This window comes from Rhagoletis pomonella, unplaced genomic scaffold, assembly GCF_013731165.1.
Source record: "Rhagoletis pomonella isolate Grant_MI unplaced genomic scaffold, Rhpom_1.0 Rhpom_scaffold_00002, whole genome shotgun sequence".
In the NCBI taxonomy this organism is placed as follows: domain Eukaryota; kingdom Metazoa; phylum Arthropoda; class Insecta; order Diptera; family Tephritidae; genus Rhagoletis; species Rhagoletis pomonella.
The window spans coordinates 43,224,572-43,252,406 of record NW_023458556.1 but is presented as its reverse complement, the minus strand read 5'-3'; the positions used below and the strand labels follow the sequence as shown (position 1 = coordinate 43,252,406).

Here is a 27,835-nt window from a genome sequence, read left to right as displayed (position 1 = left end):
CGCAAAAATCTGAAATGTGCTACTCTTCCACGCAAAAATCTGAAATGTGCTAGTCTTCCACGCAAATAACGAAATGTGCTAGTCTTCCGCGCAAAAATCTGAAATGTGCTACTCTTCCACGCAAAAATCTGAAATGTGCTAGTCTTCCACGCAAAAATCTGAAATGTACTAGTCTTCCACGCAAATAACGAAATGTGCTACTCTTCCACGCAAAAATCTGAAATGTGCTACTTTTCGACGCGAATAATGAAATGTGCTAGTCTTCCACGCTAATAGTGAAATGTGCTAGTCTTCCACGCGAATAGTGAAATGTGCTACTCTTCGTAGGGACCGACGATATGTCAAATGGCTGCTGTTGATTGGTTGGAGCAGTTGATTGTTTATTGTTTTTTGTTCTCTTTCACATCATTCCTATGAAATTTTTGACAGTCCTCGCCGCAAAAGCAAAAACAAAATACATGTACATTTTGTTGTTGGCGTACCGATACCACCTTATTGAATACGCCTTGGAAAAAATGTTCCATTGCCACCTACTGGCCATCACAGTTAGAATTTTGTAAATGTGGAAGTTAAGTATCACTGATTGTTTTCCTGGCCTGTCGACTTGCCGGATGTCAAATTTTCTTCTCCGAAAAGGTAGCATACGTTGAGGAGCATGATGCGTTATGCTGTGAAAAATATTTCCGCTGGCATTTACTTCTTTTTGAGCGCCTGGTAGAAATTTGCAAGTGATCACAAAAAATCTCTAAAAGAATAGCAGACGCGCCTAATAACATGCAACATTTAGTTACATGCTCCGCATACTACAACACCCTTTTACGGCGTTGTTGCATGTTCATTGCCATTTTTCGTTCTCTTTCACTACAGACCTTTCCCACGATCCAGAAAAAATATATATATATATGTATTCTATCATTCTTGGACTTTTCCTACATATGTATGTTTACGGTGACCAGATTTCTGTGGCCAAAAAGCATCGAATTAGCAATTTTGTTTTTAGAACAAAAGGACATAACATATTTTAATACAGTTTTATTTAAAATAAAACAAAGAGAAAAAAACCGAAAATGTATGCACAGATATGGCATTTACTAAGTTTTGGCGTCTTTTCTTTGTTAAAAAAAAATTATAATTTTCCAATTTCCAACTTTGTAGAACACTTATAAAACTCCGACGAATTTTAATAAAATTTTAAACATTTTAATTAGGTTTTCTAGAATTATTTTGAGTATACAGCTTTGTAGCCCATTAAATTTTAGTATAATAAAGTCAAAGTTTGAAGTAGCTTTGACTTATCGTTGATTTTTGGCAATTTTTTGTTCGCGTATTTTCTTCCATACAAAGTATGTTCAAGATTTTTTTGTATGGAGAAAATAAGCGACAATTTCCAAAAAAAAAAAAATACCAAAAACCAACGGTTGTCGTAGCTACTTAAAATTTGCACATTTGCACTTTGAATTTAATGTTTCTAAGAAATCTAATTAAAAATTTCAAATTTTTAAGGAAACTTTTTCGAATTTTGCTAATTTTTGTACAAAGTTTGAAATTTTGACTTACGTTAATAAAAAGATAATAGCCAAAGAATGCTACAAAATCTCCTGTATATTTATATTTTTGCCACTGTATCTACAGCTTATATTTTGCATATCCATGATTTTTTTGAAGGAATTAGTATTATTTTTTATAATTTTACTAAATTCATGTTAGAATCGTTTCATAAAAAATAAACAAATGATTATAAAAATGCAATATAGTAAGAGTACCAGTTTGATAGAAAAAAAAATATAATCAAAGGTCATAGAAAGTAAGGATGCTGGCTATGTTTATGGCTCCCTTATATTCTATATCCTTTGTAATAACGTAAATGTTAGAGTACAGGGAGACACATATTAAATTAATAAAGAGAACAATGAAAATCGGTATTTAAATACATATATTCAGCTGGACAATTTCTTCAAAATCGGTACTGCCCCGCCAAAATCGTTATGAATGGTCACCGTATGAATGTTGCAAAATAAGTGATCTTTATATTTTCAAGAATAGGGTACAAAATTCTGAAAAAAAACAAAACTATTCAAAAGAGTGAGCCACATATTAAAATGGAAGCTGGTTGATTAATTTAATTTTAAACATATTTGGCGCGCTTCTCCTCCGATTTTTACAGAAGTACACTAGAGGGTTTGCCACTGTCTGCCGAGAACTGACCGCTATTAGAAAAACTTTTGTTTGGATGTGGCTAGGAGCAGGGATCGAACCCTGGACCTATCTAACCACTCGAACTCATAATTGTAAGTAATAACAACAATGAATATATAGTAAAAATAGTTTAATACACATTTTATTTAGTTTTTTAATCAAGCTTAAAGTACAATATCGCGGCAATTCAAGCCTATACTTATGTGTATAATTATAAAGGTCAAGGGTAAACATGTTCAATAATATTATTAATGTTGCACAATAGATATAAAAATAAAAGTCCAAATCAAATATGAAACACTTAAAAATTTATATAAAATCAAAGAAAGTTACTTAAAATTTTTAAAATGACAACAAGGACTTTATCTTGTAGCAATAATGACAACAAATACATTTTATATAGTCCATATAAAGTGTCACAAAATTATCCTAACTAACAAATCGTTCAAAGTCATACAAGCGATTTTTACCTTAAAAAATGCAATAGTGTAGGCTCATAATGTGCTTTGGATAAGCGTGGCTACTTTTGAAATTTTTTTTACGAAAAGTTATAAATACATATAGTTATTGTTGATTTCATTTTTGCATTTTTACAGCTGTCGGCTCCGTTTAGATAAGTCTTACATAGACATAAAGGCATTTGGCGATTTTATTTTGTAGATGCATTTTTGTTCATTTAATATTTTCTTCTTATTCTCTTACTTATAAATTAACTTAAATAAAGTACCCGCGGTTATCGTAAATTTGATATTTTTAAGGTGGTCATTTAAATTTATTTCTATGCAATCCGCCGGATGAAATACGTTCACACAACAAAAATTTTTTAAAAAAATCTTTTTTTTTGTTTCTTTACTTAAAAAATATATTACAATAATTTAACTGTGTTAGCAGATACAACATCATTTCTAACTAGTAAAGTGACATCGATTCAAAAAATTATGTTAAACTTGTACACATATATTTTTTTAGCTTTCATAATTAAATACGCATTGCATAAAAAGCACTTTGGATTTTTCACTCTAAGGCAACTTGGTGATAATTCCGCTCTTTTTATTTACTTTTATGATTTTTGATTTTGTATATGCTTGTGTTGTTGTCGCTTTAGCTGGAAGGCGCTTGGAATTACCGGTCAGCCGCGCATGAAATTTGCTTAAAATTAAAAGATGTTCCTTAAAGTTGTTCAGCCGCTGCAAGTGGAAAATCAAAATTTAAATAATTTCACACAATGAAATACAATTTATAAATCAATATTCAGAGGAAAAAGGTGATAAAGCATTAATTCAAGCAATAAACTATTTTGGAAATAAAAAACGAAATCAATTGGTATTAGGTCATTCTTTTGTAAAATAAAAAATTAAGTTTGCACTCTTCAAGCAAAAACCAATTAGCGACGCATTCGTCTGTCACCTTATATACACTTTGAAAAAAATCGATGGGTAGGAAGGGGGAAAAATAAAGTGTTATTGGGTAAAAAATTGTTATTAAAATTGCTTACTTGTGCTGGCTTTGACATGCAAACAGCCAATCGGTTGGGAATTCATCGCGCTTCACAAAATTCGGTTCTTTACAAAAAGTCATTCATATTGATGTAGTTTTTAAAACTGAAGAAGAACATAACAAATAACATAACGAGGTTGCATTTGAAAATATTAATAAACTAGGAATATACATACATATCTATGTATTTATGTAGGTAATTGCAATTAAAATATTGAAATGGGTATGAAAATTACAATACAGAAACACAAAACATGTAGAAAGCATATGAAATGGGTGCAAATAAGAGACACAAGAAAAGTATGGAAAAAGAAATGGTAAGCAAGGAATCTGCACAGATCGATTCGTTCTTCTGCTTGAACTCGAGTAAGCCGATTCGCGGAACAAAAACTAATTTAGAATTGAATTGGCTGCTCAATTCTTGCGGCTGTTTGCAATTTTAGACAGCCACAGAGGTATTATTTCTTGAAAATATTTTTACTATTATTTTACTTTTTAGATCGTCATTAGTTTAATTTAAAAGATATTTTAAATGACATAAGCGTTAGATTTGGATGGATGTATTCAACTAATAATAATAGCTAGGAAGCCCGAAGGGCGTTAAAACGCCCAAAATTTAATTTCGAAAACTTAAAAAAATGTTAGTGAGAGTTACAAGGGATCCGAGTGTCATATTTCATCTAAAACCGTGCAGACGTTTCTGAGTGAAGGTAAGTCTCGCGCAGTGCAGGTGTTTAATTTCATCAAATTTTTGAATCGCCCTTTAAATTTTGAAAAAGATTAGTTAAAAAAATAAAACTTTATCACACAACTACAGGCTAAGGTCTTTAATTTGACCTCTCATTTAAAAAGTATTCTCAAACTAAAATCTTCTTAAATATCGATCGATGCCCATCTTTTAATAATTAATCCCACTTATTGAATAATTTGAATAAAATTTTTTAAACTCGTGGCAACCCTCTTCAAACATTCCAAAAGTTCAAACTAGAGATTCCTCAACATTTTTTGTTTGACTATGGAATTTTTATATTTCATATGTAACTTTTTGTATTAGTTAATTGAATTAGACCTTTCAAACAGGTGGCAGCCCTCTTCAAAAGCATTTTCAAGATAAATCCTTGTTAACTCATGCGATACATATTTTAATTAAGTGATGAATTAGGAGGAATTCGATTTTTCAAACATGTGGTAAATACAGTTCAGAAATAAAAAATATTCTAACCGCCTTCGATTAATACCGATAGTTTGATAATTCATTTAACTTATAAAATAATTTGAATTTAACTTTTTAAACAGGTGACAACCCTCTTCCAACACCTAAAAACTATTCGTAGCGTTCACACTAAAGATTTCTTATTACTCTTTCGTTTGACATCCATATTTTGATATTTCATGGAACTTGAAACTCCTTTCGGTTGGCACCCGTATATTTGTCTTACCTAATTCACTTCATTAAAATTGAATTCGATTTTTTTAGACAGGTGGCTACCCTCCTACAGTTAAGTTAAGAAACAAAGCTTTTCAAAACCAAAAACGATTGATATCCATTTTGTAATAATTGATTTATTTTTTAGAATAATTTCAAAATAATTTTTTAAAAGGTGGCAACTCTTTTCAAAAAAAATAAATAAAACCTTATTGCATATCTGCAGCCCAAGCCGTTTAATTAGACACCTCATTTTAGAAAATCGAGCGAACGGTGCAGATTTTATGTTGTGGACAAAACGTCGGTCCCTACGAAGAGTAGCACATTTCACTATTCGCGTGGAAGACTAGCACATTTCTCTATTAGGGTGGAAGACTAGCACATTTCATTATTTGCGTCGAAAGGTAGCACATTTCAGAATTTTGCGTGGAAGTTTAGCACATTTCAGATTTTTGCGTGGAAGAGTAGCACATTTCACTATTTGCGTGGGAGAGTAGCACATTTAGGGTTTAAACTAAATCATAAAAGCATAATTTATATTGGAAATTCAAGTGCTTATTTTATATTTCTATAATTCTATTATGAAACTCATGAAATTCAGACGGTATATAGCGTTTAGTGATCATTTGCCGGAGATCATCCACTTTTCTTTTTTTTAAAGGCATTTTTCCCCTTTAAGCTTTATGCAATTCATATTGTTTTATGGTTAACCATTGAAATTTTGTTTTCAGTATGTTCATCTCCAATTAAAATAAAGTTCATTTAAAAAAACCATGTAAACGCACGCTTAAAATTTTGTAGAAATATGATGATAAAGCGCTCAAAGTTTTCCATGTATTTTTATATGGGGAAAAACAACTTTTCGTAGAAATGGTATAGAATTCTTGAAAATCAATATTTTTCGATCGGAAAACTATGGTTCTCTTCAGGAGACTTACAATAATAATACCCAAGTATTTATTTAACCATTTTTTAATACTAACGATTTTTTATTTGTCCCCCCATTGCATTTTTCGGGGTTTTGTGGGTTTTTGGCGGACCTACAAATTATAGTTGCGATGAAAAAATGGTTAAATAAATAATTGGGTATTATTATTGGGAATCCTGCAGATGAAAAGAGTTTTCCGATAGAAAAATATTAGTTTTTTTGAATTCCAAACCATTTATTCCATTTAACTCTCAGCTTAGTCGAGGAGAAATAATTATAACATACATGTATGTTTGGTTTTTGTACGGCTGCTAGTACCACTTTATATGAATTCGCTACTCTTCTACGCGAGAATCTGAAATGTGCTACTCTTCCACGCAAAAATCTGAAATGTGCTACTCTTCCACGCAAAAATCTGAAATGTGCTAGTCTTCCACGCAAATAGTGAAATGTGCTACTCTTCCACGCAAAAATCTGAAATGTGCTACTCTTCCACGCAAAATTCTGAAATGTGCTACCCTTCCACGCGAATAGTGAAATGTGCTAGTCTTCCACGCGAAAATCTGAAATGTGAATGCGAATAGTGAAATGTGCTAGTCTTCCACGGTAATTTGAGATGTGCTACTCTTCGTTGGGAGCGACGAAAAAATCCCTTCGCGTATTATTTATGTACATAGATATAGATAGATGGGCGCTTACGCAATTTGGACGCATAGGCCCAAGTCAGAAAGACTTGAATACATATAATGATCATACTTTTAACCAAACACTAGCTTATTAGTTTGTTTAGTTTTCACTTATGTATTTGTTCTTCATATCTATTTTAAAATGTATTAATGTATGAATAAATTAGCATTGAAATATAGATTAGATACAAATGAAAACGAAATATGTGTTGTAATTTTACAGTGAAAAGAAGCGAATGCAATAACGATGCAGGGTTTTTATTAAAAATTAAAATGGCAATAATACAATATTACGATAGAATAGCAAACATTTTTTTTTAATAAAGTCGCCCTTCTAGTAACATACCTCTTAGCCGATGTAGTGCGCGAGTAAGGATTTTGTAAGAGTTTCGGGTGAGTTTCCATCACACGCAGCAATAAATTGTCCAGATAATCTTCTAGCTCTTTCACACGTTGACGTTGGAGTAACGCTTCATTTTCCATGCCATTAGCTATTAGCATAAGCTCCTGAAAAGCGGTGGAAAATTAGTATACCTATGTAAAACCAAAACAAATTGTAATAAAAACGTGAATGAACCTCTCGCGATTTGCCCTCGTATTTCTTGGCGAGCGCTGCTGATATTTCCGAGCGCCGTTCAGCATGTGATGTGGACTTTTCGTGGCCAATAATAATGCGTTCGTTGGCTTTGGGACTTGGCGTGGAACGATTATCTTCACTTTTCTCTATAAGATATTAAACACATTGGGTTCATGATTTTTTCAAGTCATAATATTTGCTTCACATTGAAACTGCAATGCATATGAGTAATGAATTAATGTGCAAAATGAATGCAAATGATTGATAAATATACAAACATATTATGTACATATGTAGGTATGCACAAGCGAATGGAGTAATGAAAATACACCTGCTCTAACGAATTCAAAAGCAAAAACATATGCGCATGTAGTGTGTGAGTGATGATGAATATTTGCGTGTGTGTGGACAGCGTACAAATGAAATCCACTGGCGGATTTGCGTTTGATTGGCCTTATTATAGAAGCGTGCATTTCAATTTTCATAATATTTATGTATATACAACTAACTGATCCGAATCAAATCATGCAAATATGTATCTCCCAGTTTTGAATAGTGTTCATGTGTTTTTAGTTTATTTTTTGTCGCAAATTTCTTGCTTGAGTTAGGCAAAATTTCACTTTGTTTTCTATGAATGTGTTTCGCGTTTTACATTTTTCATAAATCCGCCAGCGTTTGCCGCCACAGTCAACAACAACAACAACAAACGTTCATCAACCACTGCACACCGTCCCTCTCAAACGCTCACCTCGCTTATTGAGATATTTGAATTTGCCCATACGTCGTTCGCGTTTCTCAGCCAAAGTATCGCTGGGCGATTGTTCAGGCGTGCCATAAGGACTTTGTTCTTCCTCCAGCGATGTAGAGCGCTTAGCAAAGTTCAAAATGCGTTGATCTTCTTCACGTCTTTTTGCCTCTCGTCGCTTCTCCTCCTCACGTTGACGCAATTCCTCCTGCAATGCTTCCTCTTCTTCTAGTAATTTCTGTTCATTCCTGCGCAATTCTTCCTCTAGGCGCGCATCCTCAGCAGCGCGGCGCTGTTGTTTTTGTTCAGATGCTTCACGGCGGTTACGTTCAACTTCGGCGGCAATGGAAGCTGCTTCAAGTTCAGCTTGGCGTTTGCGTGCGGCTTGTGCAGCGGCCTTGGCCTCGGCGTCAGCTGCCGCTTTGGCAGCTGCTTCAGCTTTGGCCTCTGCCTCCGCCTGCCGTATGCGTTCGGCTTCTTGCTCTTCTTCAGCGCGCTTTATTTCTGCTTCTCGTTCACGATTTCGTGGCATGGCCTTTGGCACAGGAGGAGGTCTGGATTCTTCCGCAATGAAGGATTGTGTATGCCATTTTTTATCTGCGTCCAAATCGAATAAATGTGACTTATTGCGCTGTTCGAATTTCGCAAATGAAGCGTTAAGCTCTTTGAAATCCTTTGTCTCCTTATCCGGGGACAAAAGACTTATATTTTTTGTTGCTGCAATGGGCGTAGGGGATAGATTAAGTTCTAGTGTTTTATTGGGAATAACTTTGACTTCAGTTTTGATTGGTTCAGGCATACTTTCCTCCTCGTCTAAATCCGAAGATGACAAAGAAGAGTCACTCTCATTGCTACGTTGTGGAAACTTTGCAACATTGAAACCATTTGCTTGTTTCTGATAGCCATTCTCTTGCTTGTTTTCTACTTCATTTTTCTCTTCCACTTTCACTTCTGGTTCCTGCTCTACCTCTTCATTGGGTGTTGGTAGCGGCACTCGTGACTGTTCCCAAGAACGTCGCTTCAAAGAATCTGAACTGCCAATTTGTAAGTGTTGTTTATACAGTTTCGACTCCCATTCGTCTAGTGACTGATCCTTCTGTTTGGGTGACGCAGCTACCGCATCGTTGATTTGTTGTTGTGTGCGAGGTGGTTTCGAGGGCGGCGGCAGTGTTCGTGCACGGACGCTGAAGTCGTTTTCTAATTCCTCTAACTCGGGATCTACGGCGAGATCCTCCTCCACCAAATCTCTTCTAGACAACGGCTTACCTCCGACTTTGCCCAGCAGCGGTGAGGGATTACGTGGTGCGAAATTTTGTGTAGGCACTTGTAGATTTGAACGTATGTTCAATGAACTCGCCGAGCTCTTGTGTGACAAATTGTCAAAAACGAATTCATCTTCATCCTCACTAATGACACCAGGATCAGCCTCACCGGCACGCTGACCATAACGATGACTACCGCCATTCGAACTGTTCGGCGTGCCGATGCTCGCGAATGAGCCGCTGAAATTCGATACATCATCGCCATCCTTATTCTTCTTCTTGCTGCTCAAATGCATTTTCGAGCCAATCGATTTGGCGAACTTCTTAATACCTTTGCGTTTTTCTATTGTGCCAATCGAAAGCAGACTGCCACCCACGGAAGAAGCCAGCTGGCCAATGGAAGACTTGTGCTTTTCTTTTTTGCTCAGATCAGTCAGTGAGCCAGATTTGACTACGAAGGAAATACGAACTTCCAGCTCACCGCGCTCTTTATTCTTTTTCTCTTTGCCAGGTTTACTCTCTAGTTTGAACCATTTAGAACGTGGACGGTCGTAAACGTCCATTTCATTCAGTGGCAATGTGGCCTGACCGAGAAATTCATCGATGCCGAGATTATTGCGATGTAGGCAAGTCAATGTCAATTCAGCACGGTTGCCTTGATCAGGAATTTTGCTAAAGGGGAAGGTAAAGAAAAGAGCATGAACTTGAAGAAAATTCTATTTATGTAATTACAATCCAATGACAAAAACTTACAGTTCACATTCTTCATTCCAGCTGACATTTGTTTCCGCTTTGTCTTTAACTGATGTCTGGTATTTCTCTTTACCCAGCGAAATCGTGACGAAACAATTGTTGGTGCCATTTTTGCCTTTTGTCAGCAGACCTTTCGCACGTTGAACTGTGCAATGAAAATAGAGAAAAAGAAATTTTAATATTATTGGATTATATGTACATATATCGTAAATGCAAAATGCTTTGGAATTAAAGTGTTTAGTATATACATAAATTGCTATCATTGTTTCGTAGATAAGATACGAAATCACTGCTATGGCTGCAAAGATTTTGAGTAAATACTAAAATTATCCACAAATTCGAGTTTAAACGGTTTGCTGCTAATAACAATTCACCTTGAGAAGGCTTGCCCGATATACATACACATGTACAGCGGCAAAAATATAAACATTTTTATTTTTATATTTTATTTTTTTATTTAATGTTTATAAAAGTAACAAAAACCATATACGTTCAAATTTCAAACTTTGTACAAAAGTAGGGAAAATTTTAAAAATTTCTACAATTGCATTAAATTTTCAAACACAACAAAAGTCACTGACTTTTCGAATTGTTCTCGTATTTGCCCTCCTATCTACCTACTTTAAAATCATTGCATATGAACGTTGAGGATGTTATTCACTTTGTGATTAAGAAAATAGCTTTTTTTAAAGCGATGTTGTGGTATGTTATTAACAGATATAGTGCCTAAAACTATATATGTATATACACTGAGTCAAAAGTACAATGGGTTTTTCTACCAAGTTATTGTTTGATTTTTTCATGGTAAAGACACCGACTGTAAGAAATGTGATTCAAGTTGAAAATTTGAAAACACAGTCGTATGTCAGGCTGTAGCTGAACGCGTAGAGATGCTTGCTGTTATTTGTTGGCTTCCAGCAGGTTAGGGTTCGAATGCCGTCATAAGCATTTTAGTTTTTTTTTTACACGATTAAACGACGAAAAAAATGTATTCAAGTTCAACGTGACACCGTCATCAAAAAAAAATCTTAAAAATCAACGGTATTATGTAGCTTATTGCAACTTGCATTTAATTATACTAAAATTGAATGGGCTACAAAACTGCATACCAACAATTTTTCTAAAAATTCTGAATAAAAAATTTGAAAATATTGTTCAAGGTTTGAAAAGCGGATTTATATGATTTTTGTTGTATAACTACCTAGGCTTTTATAAAAAAATATTACACATAAAGTAAACTAAAGAAATACAGCCAAAATTGTTAAAAGTACGACGAGACCATGATACAAAAAAGAAGGTAGTTTCAATACACAACTTTTGACGGATAATAAAATTTTTTGAAGTTTCATAAATTGTGAGTATTATCAACGACCTTGCCACTTTGAATATTAAAACAATGGCTGCATTTCTTTATTCATTCTGAACGTTTGGAATAAACTTTTTTGTTTACTTATTCTTTAGAACGTTCCTGATGACATGTTAACGTATATTTCAAACGCATTCTGTTTATTCCGGCTGTGAAATGGGATTATCCGGAATGTATAAAGAAACGCAGCCAATAAATCGGAGTATCTTCCATCCCATATTTATACCAATGTAATAATATTTCAAATCAAAACCCATTATCAGTGCTTGGTATTTTTTTACTTACGTAGCTCGCACTATTTTTATTACAAATATATAAAATATAGACTATTAAAGAAGACTTCATCGTAATTGTTGTTTTTATTTTATAATAAAAACCACGCGCGCATTACGGCAGACCTCCATAGCATCCGTATACGTATGCGTGCGCTTGACAGAAAAATTTAATATACAAATTTTTATGGCAGCATACGGATACGCATGCTATGGAGGGCAGCCTATAAGTTGTTATTTTTTCGTTTTCTTATTTTGAGTGCAATCTTGCGAATTAAAAATCTGATTCTAAAGAATGTTCTTCCCAAATAAAACCTTTTTATATTTTGGTTAAAATTTATTTTTAAATTTGTCATAAGATTTTGCAAAAATAAGGCTTTGTAATTAGCGTATCACCATTAACTTTCACAAATTTTGAAGTTAAAGTTTCTAATGTATGCGAAAAACCTGAAGCCGCCCTCAGATAAACAATTCACATATCGTCATATAAAGTACAAAACCGCGTATCAACAAAATGCAAAACTGCGTATGTGGGGTTGCATAAATTATTTTCTGTAAAAACACCCATATTTCAAAATCCTGCTCTTTTTTTACAAAGCAATCGCATTTCTGTTTAGTATATTTGAGGACGAATGGATAAGGCTTCAGCCAAGAGGTTGTGTAAGAAAATCCATTTTTTGGCAAAAAATTACAGTTACGCGGTTTTGCCGAACGACGATACACGGTTTTGTACTTAACGACGATAATAATAATAATAATATATTGGCGCTAACACATATGTTAGTGTTTGGCCGAGCTTCTCCTCCGATTTGGGGCGTGCGCCTTGATGATGTCACACAAAGCGGAGGGACCTACAGTTTTACGTCGACTCCGAACGGCGATTGTATTTTTATGAGAAGCTGTTTTTCATGGCAGAAATAAACTCGGAGGTTTGCCATTGCCTGCCGAGGGACGACCGCTGTTAAGAAAAAACCTTTTTTCTATATTTTTGCGATGTTGCTTTGGCCAGGGTTTGAACCCAGGCGTTGTGGAGGGGAAGCGCGCACTGCTTACCACTGCACCACAGCGGCCGACTATATGTAAGTATAATTTTGATCACATTCTTCATGCGTTCTGAAACCTTAATTTAAAAATCCGGCAATTTTCAAAAATCTGCTTTAAAAAAAATGTTTCCTTAAGTGATCAGGCAGCATGAATTTGATGAAATGTCATAATTTTATTAAGAGTCAAATGGTTAGCAACAACAACGAATGTCATTAAATGAAACTACCTTCTTTTTTGTATCATGGACGAGACTATTATTTCTGCCGCCAGTGTATAAGGCTATTCAGAGCTTTGTTTCAAGAAGTAAGAGGTGCAAATCACATTTCTCAAATAAGATGCTCATACAAAACTTTTTCAATGACAATTTTAGTAACGTAACGGCACGTCAGATTTTTACATTTAAAAACTTGGAAAATTAACCTTACAATATTTCAAATATTACTACAAAAATGACTACGTAACGCCAGATTGGAATTAACCATATGCATTTACAAGTAAAAGTTTTATTTCAAGTACTTATACATATAAGTCATATTACATATTTAGTTGTACTTTGAGTCTAAATCAATAGAGAATTCAACGCGAACGTCAGTTTTCCGTTCATTGTTAACATCCGTGATAAATTTGAACATGTATTGTCCTTCAGGAAGAGGTAATAGCCTAAACATACCATCGTTTGGAACGAAACGATCTAAAATTATGTCGTGCTGCAAAAAGAAAACAGCTTGCAGATTATTTATTTAACTAAATATGCACACACGATACTTACATCGAACGGGCAAGTGTGATTTATATTCGAAGTTTTAAATAATGCGTCATGCACAAGTCTTAAAGTGGTTGTGCTCCTACGTTTCATAAACTTACAGAAATCAACGGTCACATTGTACAGAAAAGGTTGAAATGTGTTAGCTTTCCGCCAAAGGCTTAAATTGAGCTAAATAATTTGTATTTAGTGGTTATGTTAGAAATGCGCAAACTTTCTTACTTACACTGATGTTACGAACTGGTATTTGAAAGAGCCTTACGTGCATCGTAAATGAAATTTCACGTCGACGATAAACGTGCAAACGACAAGTTTTGAAGTCGGCAAATTTGTCATCGAAAGATTTACATATCGCATTAGTAAGTTTTATGTAGGCTTCGGCGAAGTATTCCCTCTGTTCTAGGTGTAGTGTGAAAATTGTAAAAAGCAGCACAAATTTGAGGACCACATTCATGCTTTTAGAATAGACACTAGGAAGCGATTGACTATTAAGAGAGCTTTGGGGGATATTTAAATGCTAATAGCCAGTTTCAAAAAATAAAATGATGTTTATACCTTTCATGAACATGAAATGGTTTTACAACTTTGGTCCGATGTTTGTGAGTAACCGAAGAAGAAGAGATAGAACCATGAAAATGTATGCTTAAATGACATGCCATGTCCGTCCGTCTGTCTGTCTGTCTGTCTGTTTGAACGCAATCTAGTCCCTCAGTTTTCGAGATATCCGACTGAAATTTGGTAAGCGGATGTATTTTTATAATGTTTCAATAATTTGTCGGAACCGAAAAACGCGGACCACTATAGATAACATATGCATAGCTCCCATACAACTGATTGCTAAGATATGAGATTTCTTGTTAGTCTCCTCCATTTATGCAGCTAGGAACATACAATTTTCCACTTTCCAAAAATTCCTTTATGTTGGCTGCTAAACTATTAAATTGTGTGACCGGTTTTCATACGGATCGTACACAGCAGTGAAAATCATTTACATCGGTGTTTCTTAAGGCATATTTTCCATACCACTGATTGTTCAGATATGGGGGGTTTTTTTAACTCCACTATCTATCTATATATGCAGTAAATACATAAATTTTGTTTAGCTCACAAACAACTAATTACAATTTCAGTAATCGGTTGAAGTAACATTTTTTTGATATTCATCAAAGGTATGAAGCCTTTGGCATAGTCGAAGACAGCACTGCCCTTACATGTTTTAATTTGAATTTAATATGAAAACTGGCCGAATGGAAAAAATCAGTTTTCACTAAATAGGCTGGTGAATCCGCCACTTAATGGTATAGTCACGACGATGCACAGTGGTCGGAGAAATTATGTTTTACGCGAAAAAGGCATATTTTAAAACTACGATAAATTAACCGGAATAAAGCTATTCTTATCTAGAAATGTCCAACGAACTCAATGCTGATTAGTATTTTCAATAATATGTGCTGAGCAAGCCGTTAAATCCGTTTGATTCAACGAATCCGATCGTGGCACGTTCCCTTTAACAGTTATAAGTTGATAGCTTTCTTAAAAATTTTTTTATGGAAACTTTCAATTATGTCAGTAATTCTGGCTTGGAGTTACTTCTTAAACATGGAAAATAATGAAATATTACATAATAAAATTTGGTCGCTAAATTATTAACACCTTTAACACAGCTTATTTTTCAAGAAATTTTCTTCAAAAAGGTATAACTAATTAGTAGGATCTTCATACCTATACCAGAAACTAATGCAAAGGCCCCTTGCAGGATTTACGAAAAGAAAATCCGCGCATACTCGCGCCAAAAAGAGTGGCGGCCATTTTTATTTTACTATACCAACTTTAGTAGTTGTTCCAAATAAAATAAAGTATATTAAAATATTAAATATCGTCTATAAGATATGTGTCTTAACAAAACTGAACTCAATTTTCAAAAATCCAATAACGAATCCAATATGGCATCTAAGAATTAAAAACATCACTGAATTTTTATGAAATTTGGTATTTAGAGGTTCTTCAATTCACTCGTTACACATTTTCAACTAGTTTTTCAACATTCAAAATGCAAAATCCAATATGGCGTCCGAAATTTCTAAAAAATTCAAAGCTGAATATCTTTATTTAAAAATGAGAAAACTGCAGTTTTGGCAATGACGAATTTCGTATAAAATAAAAAAAAATCTTAAAAAAACTGTTGGGGTCTATATCAAATTGTTTGGACTGAATATATAGCAGACGGCCCCAACTACTCCTAATTTATAAATATACAAAATTACTGTTAATATTTCATAATTTGATCACAATTTCATTTTAGATAATCTTCTATTATTCCTCGTATATAATAAATCAAATTTTGCTACACAAATATACTGTGTTAGTCAACTGAAAATGACAGTTGATTTGACAGTTGTCAACCGAAAAAGTTTAAATGTGATACAAAACTCGAGATCAGTGAGCCTTAAAACTTAAAACGTTTAGTTCTTGGGAAGTTTTCTTTATTTCTGGAGAAATTTACAGCTCCTTCGACAGTCGTAAACTGTTAAGGATTTTATTTTACGTAAATTCGTAACTAGCGTGTCTAAAACGCTTACCAGTAGCATCTTAAAAAAATATTTGCTTATTTTTAGAGCAATTAAGAGTTTATTTGACAGCTGTCAACTCTCAAAGTTTTAACTCTACATGAAATTCGTGATCAGTACGTGAAGAAACGTAATCAGTGGTATTTTCAAAAAGATTTTCTTAATTTTAGAGAAATTGGCAGTTGATTTGACAGCTGTCAACTGTCAAACTATAAATTTTATGGTATATTCGGATTTAGCATTACAACAATACTACGATTCCGCAGTTTTATTATAATCGTAAAAGCCCTTAATATTTTTCGCATAAAACATGACTCCTCCGACCACTGTGCGACGATCAATTCCAAATTGAATAAATGGAAACAATTGGACCATAGCTAATCACATTGATTGTATCCATTTTGATATAAATAATTTTAATATAAGCCTAATTCGAATAAAATTGTCCATCATACTTTCATATGTAGCATCTAATACGCGTCTAAGGCCATACGACCCATGTGCAGACTGCCTAACACGAAAAAGGCGCGGTAATCGGAATCGCGAGAAAATCGGGCTGAAGATGTTACGAGGTGCAAAAGGCTCTTGATAAAGATGCTGCCAAGAATGGGATTGCAAAAGAGATAATTAATTTGCAATTTTTATTTGTACAATTTGCAATTTTTATTGTACGCAAAAACTGTACCAAACTCTTAACAAAAATGTGGAAGTTAAGTCTTTGTAAAAGAGTATTTTGAGACACAGATAGCATAATTATACCCCATTTTGATTTTTCACGGCATGTCGGTTAATTCATTTTGAGCGAATAAAATTAAATATTGAACTTCTCCTCGTCGTCATCTATCTTATACGAATAATAACTCACAATTTCGCATGCATGCGCATAATAATAGATTGGCGCTTACACAACATGTAAGCGGAGGGACCTACAGTTTTACGCCGACTCCGAACGGCGATTGTATTTTTATGAGAAACTGTTTTTCATGGCAGAAATGCACTCGGAGGTTTGCCATTGCTAGCCGAGAGACGATCGCTGTTAAGAAAAAACCCTTTTTCTATATTTTATTTTGCGATTTTGCTTTGATCAGGGTTTGAACCCAGACGCTGCGGAATGGAAGCGCGCACTGCTTACCACTACACCACAGCGGCCGACTGTATACCTCCTAGGCTTTTATAAAAAAATATTAAACATAAAATAAACTAAAGAAATATAGCCGAAATTTTTTAAAGTACGACGAGACAATTATTAGGCTATTCAGAGCTTTGTGTCAAGAAGTAAGATGTGCAAATCACATTTCTCAAATAAGGTGCTCATACAGAACTTTTTCAATGGCAATTTTAGTAATGCTACGACACGCCAGATACTTCAGCTGATTAAGCAAAAAGCAAAAAAGATTTTTACATTTAAAAACTTGGAAAATTAACCTTATTTCAAATATTACTACAAAAACTCGTATACAAATAGTCTTGCCCAATTCACAGATTATGGCAAGTGTCACGTAACGCCAGATTGGAAATAACCATATGCATTTACAAGTAAAAGTTTTATTTCAAGTACTTATACATATAAGTTACGTTACATATTTAGTTGTACTTTGAGTCTAAATCAATAGAGAATTCAACGCGAACTTCAGTTTTCCGTTCATTGTTAACATCCGTGATAAATTTGAACATGTATTGTCCTTCAGGAAGAGGTAATAGCCTAAACATACCATCGTTTGGAACGAAACGATCTAAAATTATGTCGTGCTGCAAAAAGAAAACAACTTGCATATTATTTATTTAACTAAATATGCACACAAGATACTTACATCGAACGGGCAAGTGTGATTTATATTCGAAGTTTTAAATAATGCCTCATGCACAAGTCTTAAAGTGGTTGTGCTCCTACGTTTCATAAACTTACACAAATCAACGGTCACATTGTATAGAAAAGGTTGAAATGTGTTAGCTTTCCGCCAAAGGCTTAAATTGAGCTAAGTAAATAATTTGTATTTAGTGGTTATGTTAGAAATGCGCAAACTTTCTTACTCACACTGATGTTACGAACTGGTGTTTGAAAGAGCTTTACGTGCATCGTAAATGAGATTTCACGTCGACGATAAACGTATAAACGACAAGTTTTGAAGTCGGCAAATTTGTCATCGAAAGATTTACATATCGCATTAGTAAGTTTTATGTAGGCTTCGGCGAAGTATTCCCTCTGCTGTAGATGTAATGTGAGAATTATAAAAGCCAGTGAAAACTTGCAAACTGTAGTCATTGCAAATGATTTTAGAATGGACACTAGGAAACGATTGACTATTAAGAGAGCTTTAGGGGTCATTTAAGTATAAATAGTCAGTTTCACAAAATTAAATGATTTTTATACCTTTCATGAAATGAAATTTTATTTATAATTTTTTTTATTTTTTAATGACGAAGAAATTTTTTTTCATCATTCAAGTAATTTTGGACGAAGAATACGTTTTATTCTTTATTTTATTTTGCCTTTTCCAGCCTATTTCGTTATTTTATTTTGTATTTTTTATAGGTTCTTAGGTCCTAAAAATTCATTCCCTGGATAAGGCATTTTTTGTTAATGCTATCAATCAAACCTGCACCGTGCGTTCGATTTTCAAAAATGAGGTGTCAAATTAAAGCACTTGGTCTGTAGATGTGCAATGAGGTTTGTTTTTAGTTTTTTTTTTTTAGAAATCGGAAACAGTGAAAATGACAAAGATAGGGCCACTATAACCTATAGCTTCCATACAACTGATTGTTTAGATATGGGATTTTACATTTAAAACTCCATCACTTGGACGGCTAAAATCAAGCAATTCCGTTAACTATTTTCTAAATAATCATACAAAGCCTACAGAGAAAATCATCTAAATCGGTGCTGTATAAGCTACTATATGTCCAAACCATAAATTGTTCAGATACTAGTATTGGTGAAAAAATTCCTTTATGTAGGCAGCTAAAACCATTAAATTGTGTGACCGGTTTACATACGGATCGTACACAGCAGTGAAAATCATTTACATCGGTGCTTTCTAAGCAATATTTTCCATACCACTGATTGTTCAGATATGGTTTTTTTTTTATAGAACTCCACTATCTATATATGCAGTAAATACATACATATTGTTTAACTTCCAAACAACTAATTACAATTTCAGTAATCGGTTGAAGTAAAATTTTTTTGGTATTCATCAAAGGTATGAAGCCTTTGGCATAGTCGAAGACAGCACTGCCCTTACTTGTTTTAATTTGAATTTAATATGAAAACTTACCGAATGGAAAAAACTAGTTTTCACTTAATTTGCTGGTGAATCCGGCATGACGTTAATTAATTTAAAATTGAACAAATGGAAACAATTGAACCATAGCTAAACACATTGATTGTATCCATTTTGATATAAATAATTTTAATATAAGCCTGCCTCGAATAAAATTGTCCATCATACTTTCGTATGTAGCATCTATAATACGCGTCTAAAGCCCTACGACCCATGTGCAGAATGCCCAACACGAAAAAGGCGCGGAAATCGGAATCGCGAGAAAATCAGGCTGTATATCTATGAGTTGCAAAGAGCTCTTGATAAAGATGCTGTCAAGAATGAGACTGTAAAAGAGCTAATTAATTTGCAATTTAGTTTTTATGTGAAATTTGTATGCTGCATAAAGCTGCCTTGACATGAGGCGATTTTCCAGGCGATTCAACATTGCTCTGGAAAATCGCTCATGTAAATATTGATTCAAAAATCGCTTGCCTCAAAGTATAGAGCAATGCGATTATCGCCTGTCAAAAAATCGCATCATGTAAAGGCAGCTTAATGAACAACGAGATGTTCGTTTTAGATGATTTTCTGGACACGAATTTTATACGGCCTGCTATCGAGAAAATATCGCTGAAATTATCAGAGCACAAAAGTGCCATTTTCAATAAACTCCTAGTTTGGCAGGTCATTTACACTTCTGGTGAAATATGCAGTTTAATGGTAGCACCGGGGACAATAAACAGCAATTTACTTATATATGTACATATGTAAAGCCCTGTATGCAGCTCTCAAGAAAACGGTCAAGAAAAAATTGCCATTATTTCGCGTGTGTGTCCAAGGAATTTTGACATTTTTGATACCTCACAGCCTGTTGCCTCACTCTTTCCTCAAGAAATAATGGAACGGGCATATATTTCTGTTGCAAGCCTTGTGCTCTTTTTTCACAAAAAACTTTAGAAAACCGTACTAGAAAACGTAGTAAATTTCTTAAGAACTGCGTACTGCCTTAAGGAAATTTGACTCAAGAAAATTTCTTAGCCATTTCTTGTACGTCATTTTATATGGAGTTTTTGCTTTTCTTGAGAGCTGCATACAGGCCTTTAAGCTGTAAAAGATTTTTTCCATCTTAAGCTTACCCTACTACATTTTTTTTTTTAGTTTACCTCGCTTTATGTCACTACAGCGCACAGTAGTCGGACAAGCCATGCTTACGCGAAAAATTTGAACAGTTTTTAAAGCTTTTTTCAAAATTCGTTTCGTAAATATTTCAAAATTTTTATTTTGACTCTACCACTCAAACCCTCAGAATAAAACTTAATATCAGTGACAGCCCATTTTGTAAATATCTGGATCAAAGAATGTGTCAATTTTTTCAATCTATTAAAGCTTTTTCAAATATCCATCTCATATTATTTCGTTTGATACTAAAATTGTAATATTTCATTTATCTTACCAATTTAATTGGATAAAATTTTTCACTCAGGTGGCAATCCTCTTTAATAATATTTTCCAAACTAAGCTTTCTGAAACAACCTTATTTTGACACCCTTATTAAACATTTCATTTATCAAGCAGATGACAACACTCTTTAATATTTTTTTTGGAAATCAAGCTTTCTTAAGCTTAAGCTGTTCTTAATTTAATCGAATTAAAATTTTTTAATAATATGGCAACCCTCTTCCAAAATTTTTTCCATGTAGCATTCTTAAACCACATTATTTCGATTTCAATCAATTAATTACTCGATTACAGGTGGCCACTCTCTATTTCTATTTGTTGTTGTGTTTTTTATACGTGGACCTTCTCTTTGTTACCCCTATTTATTGAGCTAACTTGACTGGGCTATTAAAAGAAAGTGGTGTTCAGCAGCTATAAGGGTGTCAGACGCCACTATAAAAATGTTATTGAACGGTGTTCTAAGAAAATTTAAATGGCCATGTAAAAGAGGAAAACGACATAAATTTTAAAATGGCCTAATTTTTTCTATTTCCGTTGAAACCACTTTTTAAAAAAAACTACATTTCATTAATCTGTTGGAAAGGACCTGTCCCACCAGTCACAGCTTTAAATATGTTTCAATATTTCTATGAAATTATATCAGCCAAATTTTTATAGAAAACGTTTTACAACACAAAAATTTTTCTTGGAAATTAAGTATTTTGGCTAAAATTCGTATTTGAGTGCACAAAAGTAAAATAGAGCTATTTTCAGTGTCCCACCAGTCACATTCATTCAAGTGATAGTTATATAGAACTAAAAAATCGTTTGGTATTTTTTTTTAAGGAGTTTTATACCTTAGTTATCGTTCTATGTTTAAACAGATATTTCGCTGTTGTAAAAGTTCTGACGAAATAGTAGTTATAATTCACAATTGATCACATTCTGGAGTAAAATGTCCCACTAGTCTTAATGGAATTTCCCAATAAAAAAAAGGGTTTTAGACCTTTTATTTAAATTTGTTGTAACTTTTAAAAAATAGAGTTTGACAACTGATTAATAAAATCATAATTTCTGCAGCGGCGAATCTTATTCAACGCAGTCCTTATTAGGCTCCAGATATTTGCTTTAATTTTGACCTTTTCCAAAATATGTTAACTGAAGACATGATAAATAGATTGCGAACTCGTCACCGGTGGAAGTTTTAAGGACAAATGGACTAAAACAATAGAAAGATGAAAGTTTAAATGATCTTCATCACCAGTCCACCGATAGGTTGACGAGTTTTAGTGTTGATTTTGGCAACTTTTTAAGTAATTATTAGGGTGGTTCAAAAATGCATGTAAAAAAGTAAAGTAGATAACTTTTCTTTCCAATAACCTTTTTTCCACGATGTCAGTCTCAAAGGATTTAGAAGGTTATGAATTTTTGAAGTTACTCTCGACGATCGAGTTCAAATGCAAAATAGTTACTCTAGGAAAATAAAATTTTCAGTCAAGCCTTCTTTTATTAATTTGTCACACTTATAAAGAATATTTATGATTAAGAGTTGTCATGGAGCAGATATCTATGAAAGAAACACTATATCATCTTCAATGTCCCCATTTCCAGAATTCTTCGAAGTATTTGTAACTTTACTTGCGGCGATCCAAAAGTAAGCGGAAAAGGCTCTGTATCTGTATTCTTTCAGCCTAGTGAGGATCCAAAAGCAGTAATCTGGGGAGCCGTAAATAGACTTAATCGGCTTGTCACATGGTACAGAGGAAGCTGCTGCCAAGCAACGCACCTTCCTGAGCTAAAAAGTTCAAACATTTAATTTTAATAATTGGGGTATTCTTACCTTATTCTCTAACCTCCTTAACTTCGGCTTTCAGTTCCCACCAGTAAATTTTTTTTTTTTTTTTAATTCTAAAAATGAACTCTTGCAGAGATACTAAGTACCAGATACTTTTTGTCAATTGACTGTGACTCACCCTGGGGTTCAACTCTAGTTTGAAGAATTATCTGGGTTCCAATCGTAACAGTTGTAAACGTAATTCGGTATACGTGACGAGTTGCTCGCTCACGAATGTTACGATTCGAGCCCTGATAGCATCAAAGTGATCGAAGCTAAGGTACAACTTTAGTAAAATTAAAACAAAATATCAGCATAAAACCATTACAATTCTTAAAATCTTCTTCCCTATTAAGCGCTTAAGTTTACAACATTTTTATAGCCTTTTTTGTTGCCACAGACTTAATAGATGCCGCCGATTAAATGTCAACAGATTACTCATCCGTGGCGTGGCGCCAAATGAAATGAACCAACCCGTATCAAAATTTTATTCAACGCTCGACCAAGACTAGCCGAATAGGAAATTGAGGTATGCGCTGAGTGAAAAGAAGTGAGTTAACATAGCGAAATGCAAAAAAAAAACAAGCAAACAAAATCAACATTCCACAACGTCACTGAAGTATATACATAGACGTACATAAAAAATCATAAAACAGAAAGCAATAAATAAAAGTAAATAAATAAATAAAATTAGCACAGGAAGAAGTGGGGCTCAGTTTCTATATGTAGTTGTAAATCGATATTTGAGAGCTTAGGTGTGCAATTCATATAAAGTTATGTTTACAAAACGCCACTTTTGGATACTCGAGACGACATGAGCCGCTTCATGTGTAACTCGTTCGCCCACAAATAGAGCTGGGACTAGCCCCGCCCGTGTTTGTGCTGCCTTGTGAATTGTTGCCCGATCTGTTCGCGTTTATCAATCTTTAAATTTTAGTAGGCTGATCTGATCTTTCTGTTCTTTGGTCCAATAAACCATGTTTTCTTGACTTTGCGTCACATCATTCGTCACTCAAACAAGGGAGTTACATTTTTTTGTCATTTTTCTATAAAAAATAGTGTCGGAGCTTTAAGCAAAACCATATACATAAATCACAGTTTCAAACTTTATAAAAAATTTAAGAAAATTCAACAAATGTTCATTAAAATTTCAACTTAAATCTGAAACTTTAGAACATTTTTCGGTATGCAGTTTTATAGTCCATACAATTTTAGTCTAATGAAGTGCAAATTTCAAACGCTTTGATTTTTGAGATTTTTTTTTTTTTGTGACGGATTTTTGCACTTTTTTCTATATAAGCATGAATTTTGTATGAAATAAAAAGCCAACATTTTTTTAATTAGGCTGGACCTCACCAAGGAAGACCGAGACTTGAGCTTATAGGGTCACTATATTAGCTCGCCATTAACAAGACAATTGTAGGTTTAATGAAAAAGGGATCATTTTATAGGGTCAGTGACATCGCTAGAAAGTATGAATGGACTACATATTTTTACTCTAAGTCTGTTGAATATCGTGAGGGCAAACCATTTCTTCTCTGCCATCATGAAGCCATTTTTGTTCTTCTACTGTTAATTTTAGTCCAATATCAAAACTCAAATTATTTTTCGGCGAAACTAAATCTGCACAGAACTTTCGAAACAACGGCGTTTGAGTTTTTGCATGCAACATCGACTACTGACCCTGAGTCTGATCCAATCAGTAGTTGCTAAGTAAAGTGCTGCACAAGCTCACTTGCTTACACAATAAGCGACCTGTTGTTCAGAGTAAGTGCAGAGCTTGAATGGCAACGAGGTAGAAATGACACTAACAGGTAACAGTTGTTCTTGTCCCTCGAAAAAGCAAGAAACACACGGCTTACAATTGCTCAGCCAGAAAGCAATGTTGAATTATCTGCAGTATTTTAAATTTACAAGCGATGTAAACACTTGGGCATATCAATAGATATAAAGGACTATGTGAGATATTTTGTCGATGGTTGCAATTTTACAGAACATAAATAAGAGAGTGATACATTTGGTTACAAAAACAACAACCTATGTTTTTGGAACACTGTAAACGACCCGTAAGAATAACTTAAAAAACCAAACGAATAAAACTGAAATAAATTCCACCAACCATATTCAACCGAAGTTGCCGGTTGCCTAGCTGGGATTCAACGGCAAGCATGTGTGGATTTAAGTGGAACATTCGTACTGAATGTCACACATAATGACGAATAAATATCGTGGCATAATGGGGCAAGCAAACAAAGATAATGACTAATAACACTATAAAACGCAAAACAAAGTAAAGCAAGCAAGCAGGCGACCAATCAGCCAGCTATGGTGCCAGCTAACCGTAATACCTGAAAGAAAACATTTATTTTTATGCAATTATGCAAGTTTATATACAAAAAAAAAAAATGAAATATTACACACATAAACATGTATATCAAATGTTTTTATGAAAGCTTCTTTGGCAAAGCAGCAATGCAAAAAAAGAAATGAAATGAAAAAAGCGAAGCGAAAAAGCCGAACAGGGTAGAGTCGGTGTTGCGTGTGGGCGTTGGAAGGCAGTAACAGCCATATAACAACAGCTCAAATACTAAGCGCACTGAAATCAGCAAAAAGCAACAGGTGATTTGGGAAAGCAAAACGTAAAGAAAAAAACGAAAAGCGTACAATATGAACACATTTTTGTCTGCAACGAAATAAGAAAATGTGTGCAGCAAAGTGGATGAATGGGAGGTGTTGATGGCGCAAGGAGTAGGCGGACGAAATGGTAAGTGCTTAATGTGCAATTATTATCGCATTATCGGCATATTTGCGCGCAAGCGTAAGGTTTTTGTTACCAAGTACTTGAATTTACTTTTTTGCATTTGCATCAGCGCCTTCACCATCAGCAATAATCAGCGCATTTTCCATACATCTGCTATGTGTTGCTCTGTTGAAATGTGCATGTTGTACATTTTTCGCGTTTATTTATCTCGTTATTTGCTATTAACTAATAAACTAATCAAACACAATTTATATACAACGCTTGTATACATATACGGCCAGTCCAAGCACACAAAATTATGCAAAAATCGCCGGGCAAACACAGACGTGTATGTGTTGTAAAAAGTGTTTATGATGGTAATGCCGACAACACTAGTGATGGAAGCGACGTTGGTCAAGATTGCGGTGGAAGCGGGTTGGAGCATGGTTGGTTGTTCTGACATATATGTGCAGCTACAAATCGAGTGAATACTGTTAAACTCGTTTAGTTAGTACAAAACATAGAAACAGCAATCGTTAAGACTTGTTTAAAATGCGATGGATATACATTAGGGTGGTCCCATATATAAAAAAAAATAAAGTCGGAATTTGTATGCTCTCACCCTAGGATTGTTCTATACCGAAAAAAATATAACCCTTTTTTTATTTTGAAATCAAAAAATATTTAGAGGGCGCTCAAAGCGCTCAGAGTTTTCCATGTATTTTACTATATGGAGAAAAAACAACTTTTCGTAGAAATGGTATAGGATTCTTGAAAATCTATATTTTTCTACCGGAAAACTCTGTTTCTCTTCAGGAGATATAATACCCAATTACTATTTTTAGCCATTTCTTCATAGTAACTTTATTTTATAGGTCCGCCAAAACCCCTAGAAAATGCCAGAAAATGCAATGGGTGGGATAAATAAAAAAATTTCAGTATTAAAAAATGGTTCAATAAACAATTGGATATTGTTATTGGAAGTCTTCTGAAGAGAACCAGAGTTTTGCGATCGAAAAATATTGATTTTTAAGAATTCCATACCATTTCCACGAAAAGTTTTTTTTCCATATAAAATAAATGAAAAACTTTGAGCGCTTTGAGCGACCTCGTTAATATTTGTTTTGTTTCCAAATAAAGTAAAAGGGGTATACTTTTTCGATATAGAACAATCCTAGCGGTGAGAGCATTAAAATTCCGACCTTACTTATTTTGAACCACCCTAATATACATACATACGTATATTGCTACCTCCGGATTGCTAGTGGCGATTACAGTTGACAGCACAAATAAGTACAATAGTATAAAGTATTGATGCTATTATCGGCGTAATAGTTGATACCCAGTGATTTGATAACCAATTTGATGTAATCATTCCGATTACCAGAATATTGATTTCACTTCGATTAACATAATAATGTATCGTGTAAACACAAATTTATCGATAACAATATAATAAATTTATCGTTTACAATGATCTCTTTAAGTACCATCGAAATTAAATTGAGGGTGCCTTCTAAACCGTTAAAATACAAACCGCACTTGAAGAAAAAGTCTAACTTGCGAGGTTGCGCACATTTGGCATTTGTCAAAGAAATTATCGATTACATCTTTTGTTTATGATTTTTTTCAAATCGAAATGAAATTGAACGTCGAAAAATGTGCTTTGATATCGATATCAGTATCCAAGTCGTCTCGTGATAGTATTACGGCACTAGGGGCATGACATGCAAGGTCTTACTGCGAGAATTGTGTATTAGGCTGAAGGCATAAACGAACTGAGTTGACCTTTCTATACACCAAGTATTCACCATACGCTCTTCTCTTCTTCTTCGTTTCTTTTAATCTCAAGCGGGACCTAGGGCATCTGGTTCTGTTTCTGGCAATCGCTTTGAGCTCCTTCCAGCTTAACCCGAGTTGGTACGCGTGGTCTACCAGGAGGCCTGCCTCTCCGGATTGCGAGATTACATTCCAAGGCTTTCAATGCAATACTTCCGTACTTTTGGCGCAAAGTGTGGGTTATATACTTCCATTTTTGTCTTTGGATACGCTGGTGATAGCAGAGGAAAAAGAAGGCCTCCTCTGCAATGGAAAGACCAAGTGCAGAAAGACTTGGGTTTCACCGGGCATTTTAAATCGGCATCAGTGCTCTATTGAACTCGGCTAAAACCGCTAGGGGGTTACGACGCCAAAAAAGAAGTTTATTCTTGACATGAAAAACTAGGACCTCATTGGGCAACTATTTTGGGAAAGTGTCTTGTCTACTGATCAATTCATTTGCGTAGGTTACGATCAGCTTCCGACTTCTAGTCATATAGTCAGCATTCTTTGGATAGCGGTTAGATACATTTCCAGCGAACCAATGGAGATGTTCACCCCCACATTTTCAGCATTAACTTTGGTATACCAACTGAATTGCCATAATAAAATAAATTAATCCACAAACTAAAATGAAACAACTGCCATCGCAGTGATGATG

General features: G+C 34.3%; 3 protein-coding genes across 5 annotated transcripts in view; all 3 read right to left on the bottom strand.

Annotated features, from left to right (window-relative positions):
• Positions 1-3,030: 3,030 nt before the first annotated feature.
• Positions 3,031-27,835, bottom strand: part of LOC118733636 (rab11 family-interacting protein 1) — a 59,820-nt gene continuing 35,015 nt past the window's right edge. The window contains exons 2-7 of one of the 3 annotated variants that reach the window (XR_004992276.1): positions 10,071-10,215; positions 8,059-9,989; positions 7,311-7,456; positions 7,080-7,240; positions 3,692-3,797; positions 3,031-3,383 (exon numbers count right to left, since the gene is read on the bottom strand). Coding sequence is in view for 1 of the 3 variants with exons in the window: in XM_036463128.1 (XP_036319021.1) it covers positions 3,377-3,383; positions 7,080-7,240; positions 7,311-7,456; positions 8,059-9,989; positions 10,071-10,215 (2,390 nt within the window). In the remaining 2 variants the exon portion in view is untranslated. The remainder of the gene's footprint in view (positions 3,384-3,691; positions 3,798-7,079; positions 7,241-7,310; positions 7,457-8,058; positions 9,990-10,070; positions 10,216-27,835) is intronic. The other 2 variants (XR_004992277.1, XM_036463128.1) reach the window with 2 other exon arrangements.
• Positions 13,287-14,146, bottom strand: LOC118733638. Its single transcript, XM_036463131.1, has 3 exons — positions 13,742-14,146; positions 13,522-13,686; positions 13,287-13,459 (listed from the first exon to the last, which is right to left on the bottom strand). The coding sequence occupies exons 1-3, from the start codon at positions 13,967-13,969 to the stop codon at positions 13,295-13,297; spliced, it is 558 nt and encodes a 185-aa protein (XP_036319024.1). The 5' UTR covers positions 13,970-14,146; the 3' UTR covers positions 13,287-13,294.
• Positions 17,658-18,365, bottom strand: LOC118733637. Its single transcript, XM_036463129.1, has 3 exons — positions 18,118-18,365; positions 17,894-18,058; positions 17,658-17,831 (listed from the first exon to the last, which is right to left on the bottom strand). Exons 1-3 carry the CDS (start codon positions 18,343-18,345, stop codon positions 17,667-17,669), a joined length of 558 nt encoding a protein of 185 aa, XP_036319022.1. The 5' UTR covers positions 18,346-18,365; the 3' UTR covers positions 17,658-17,666.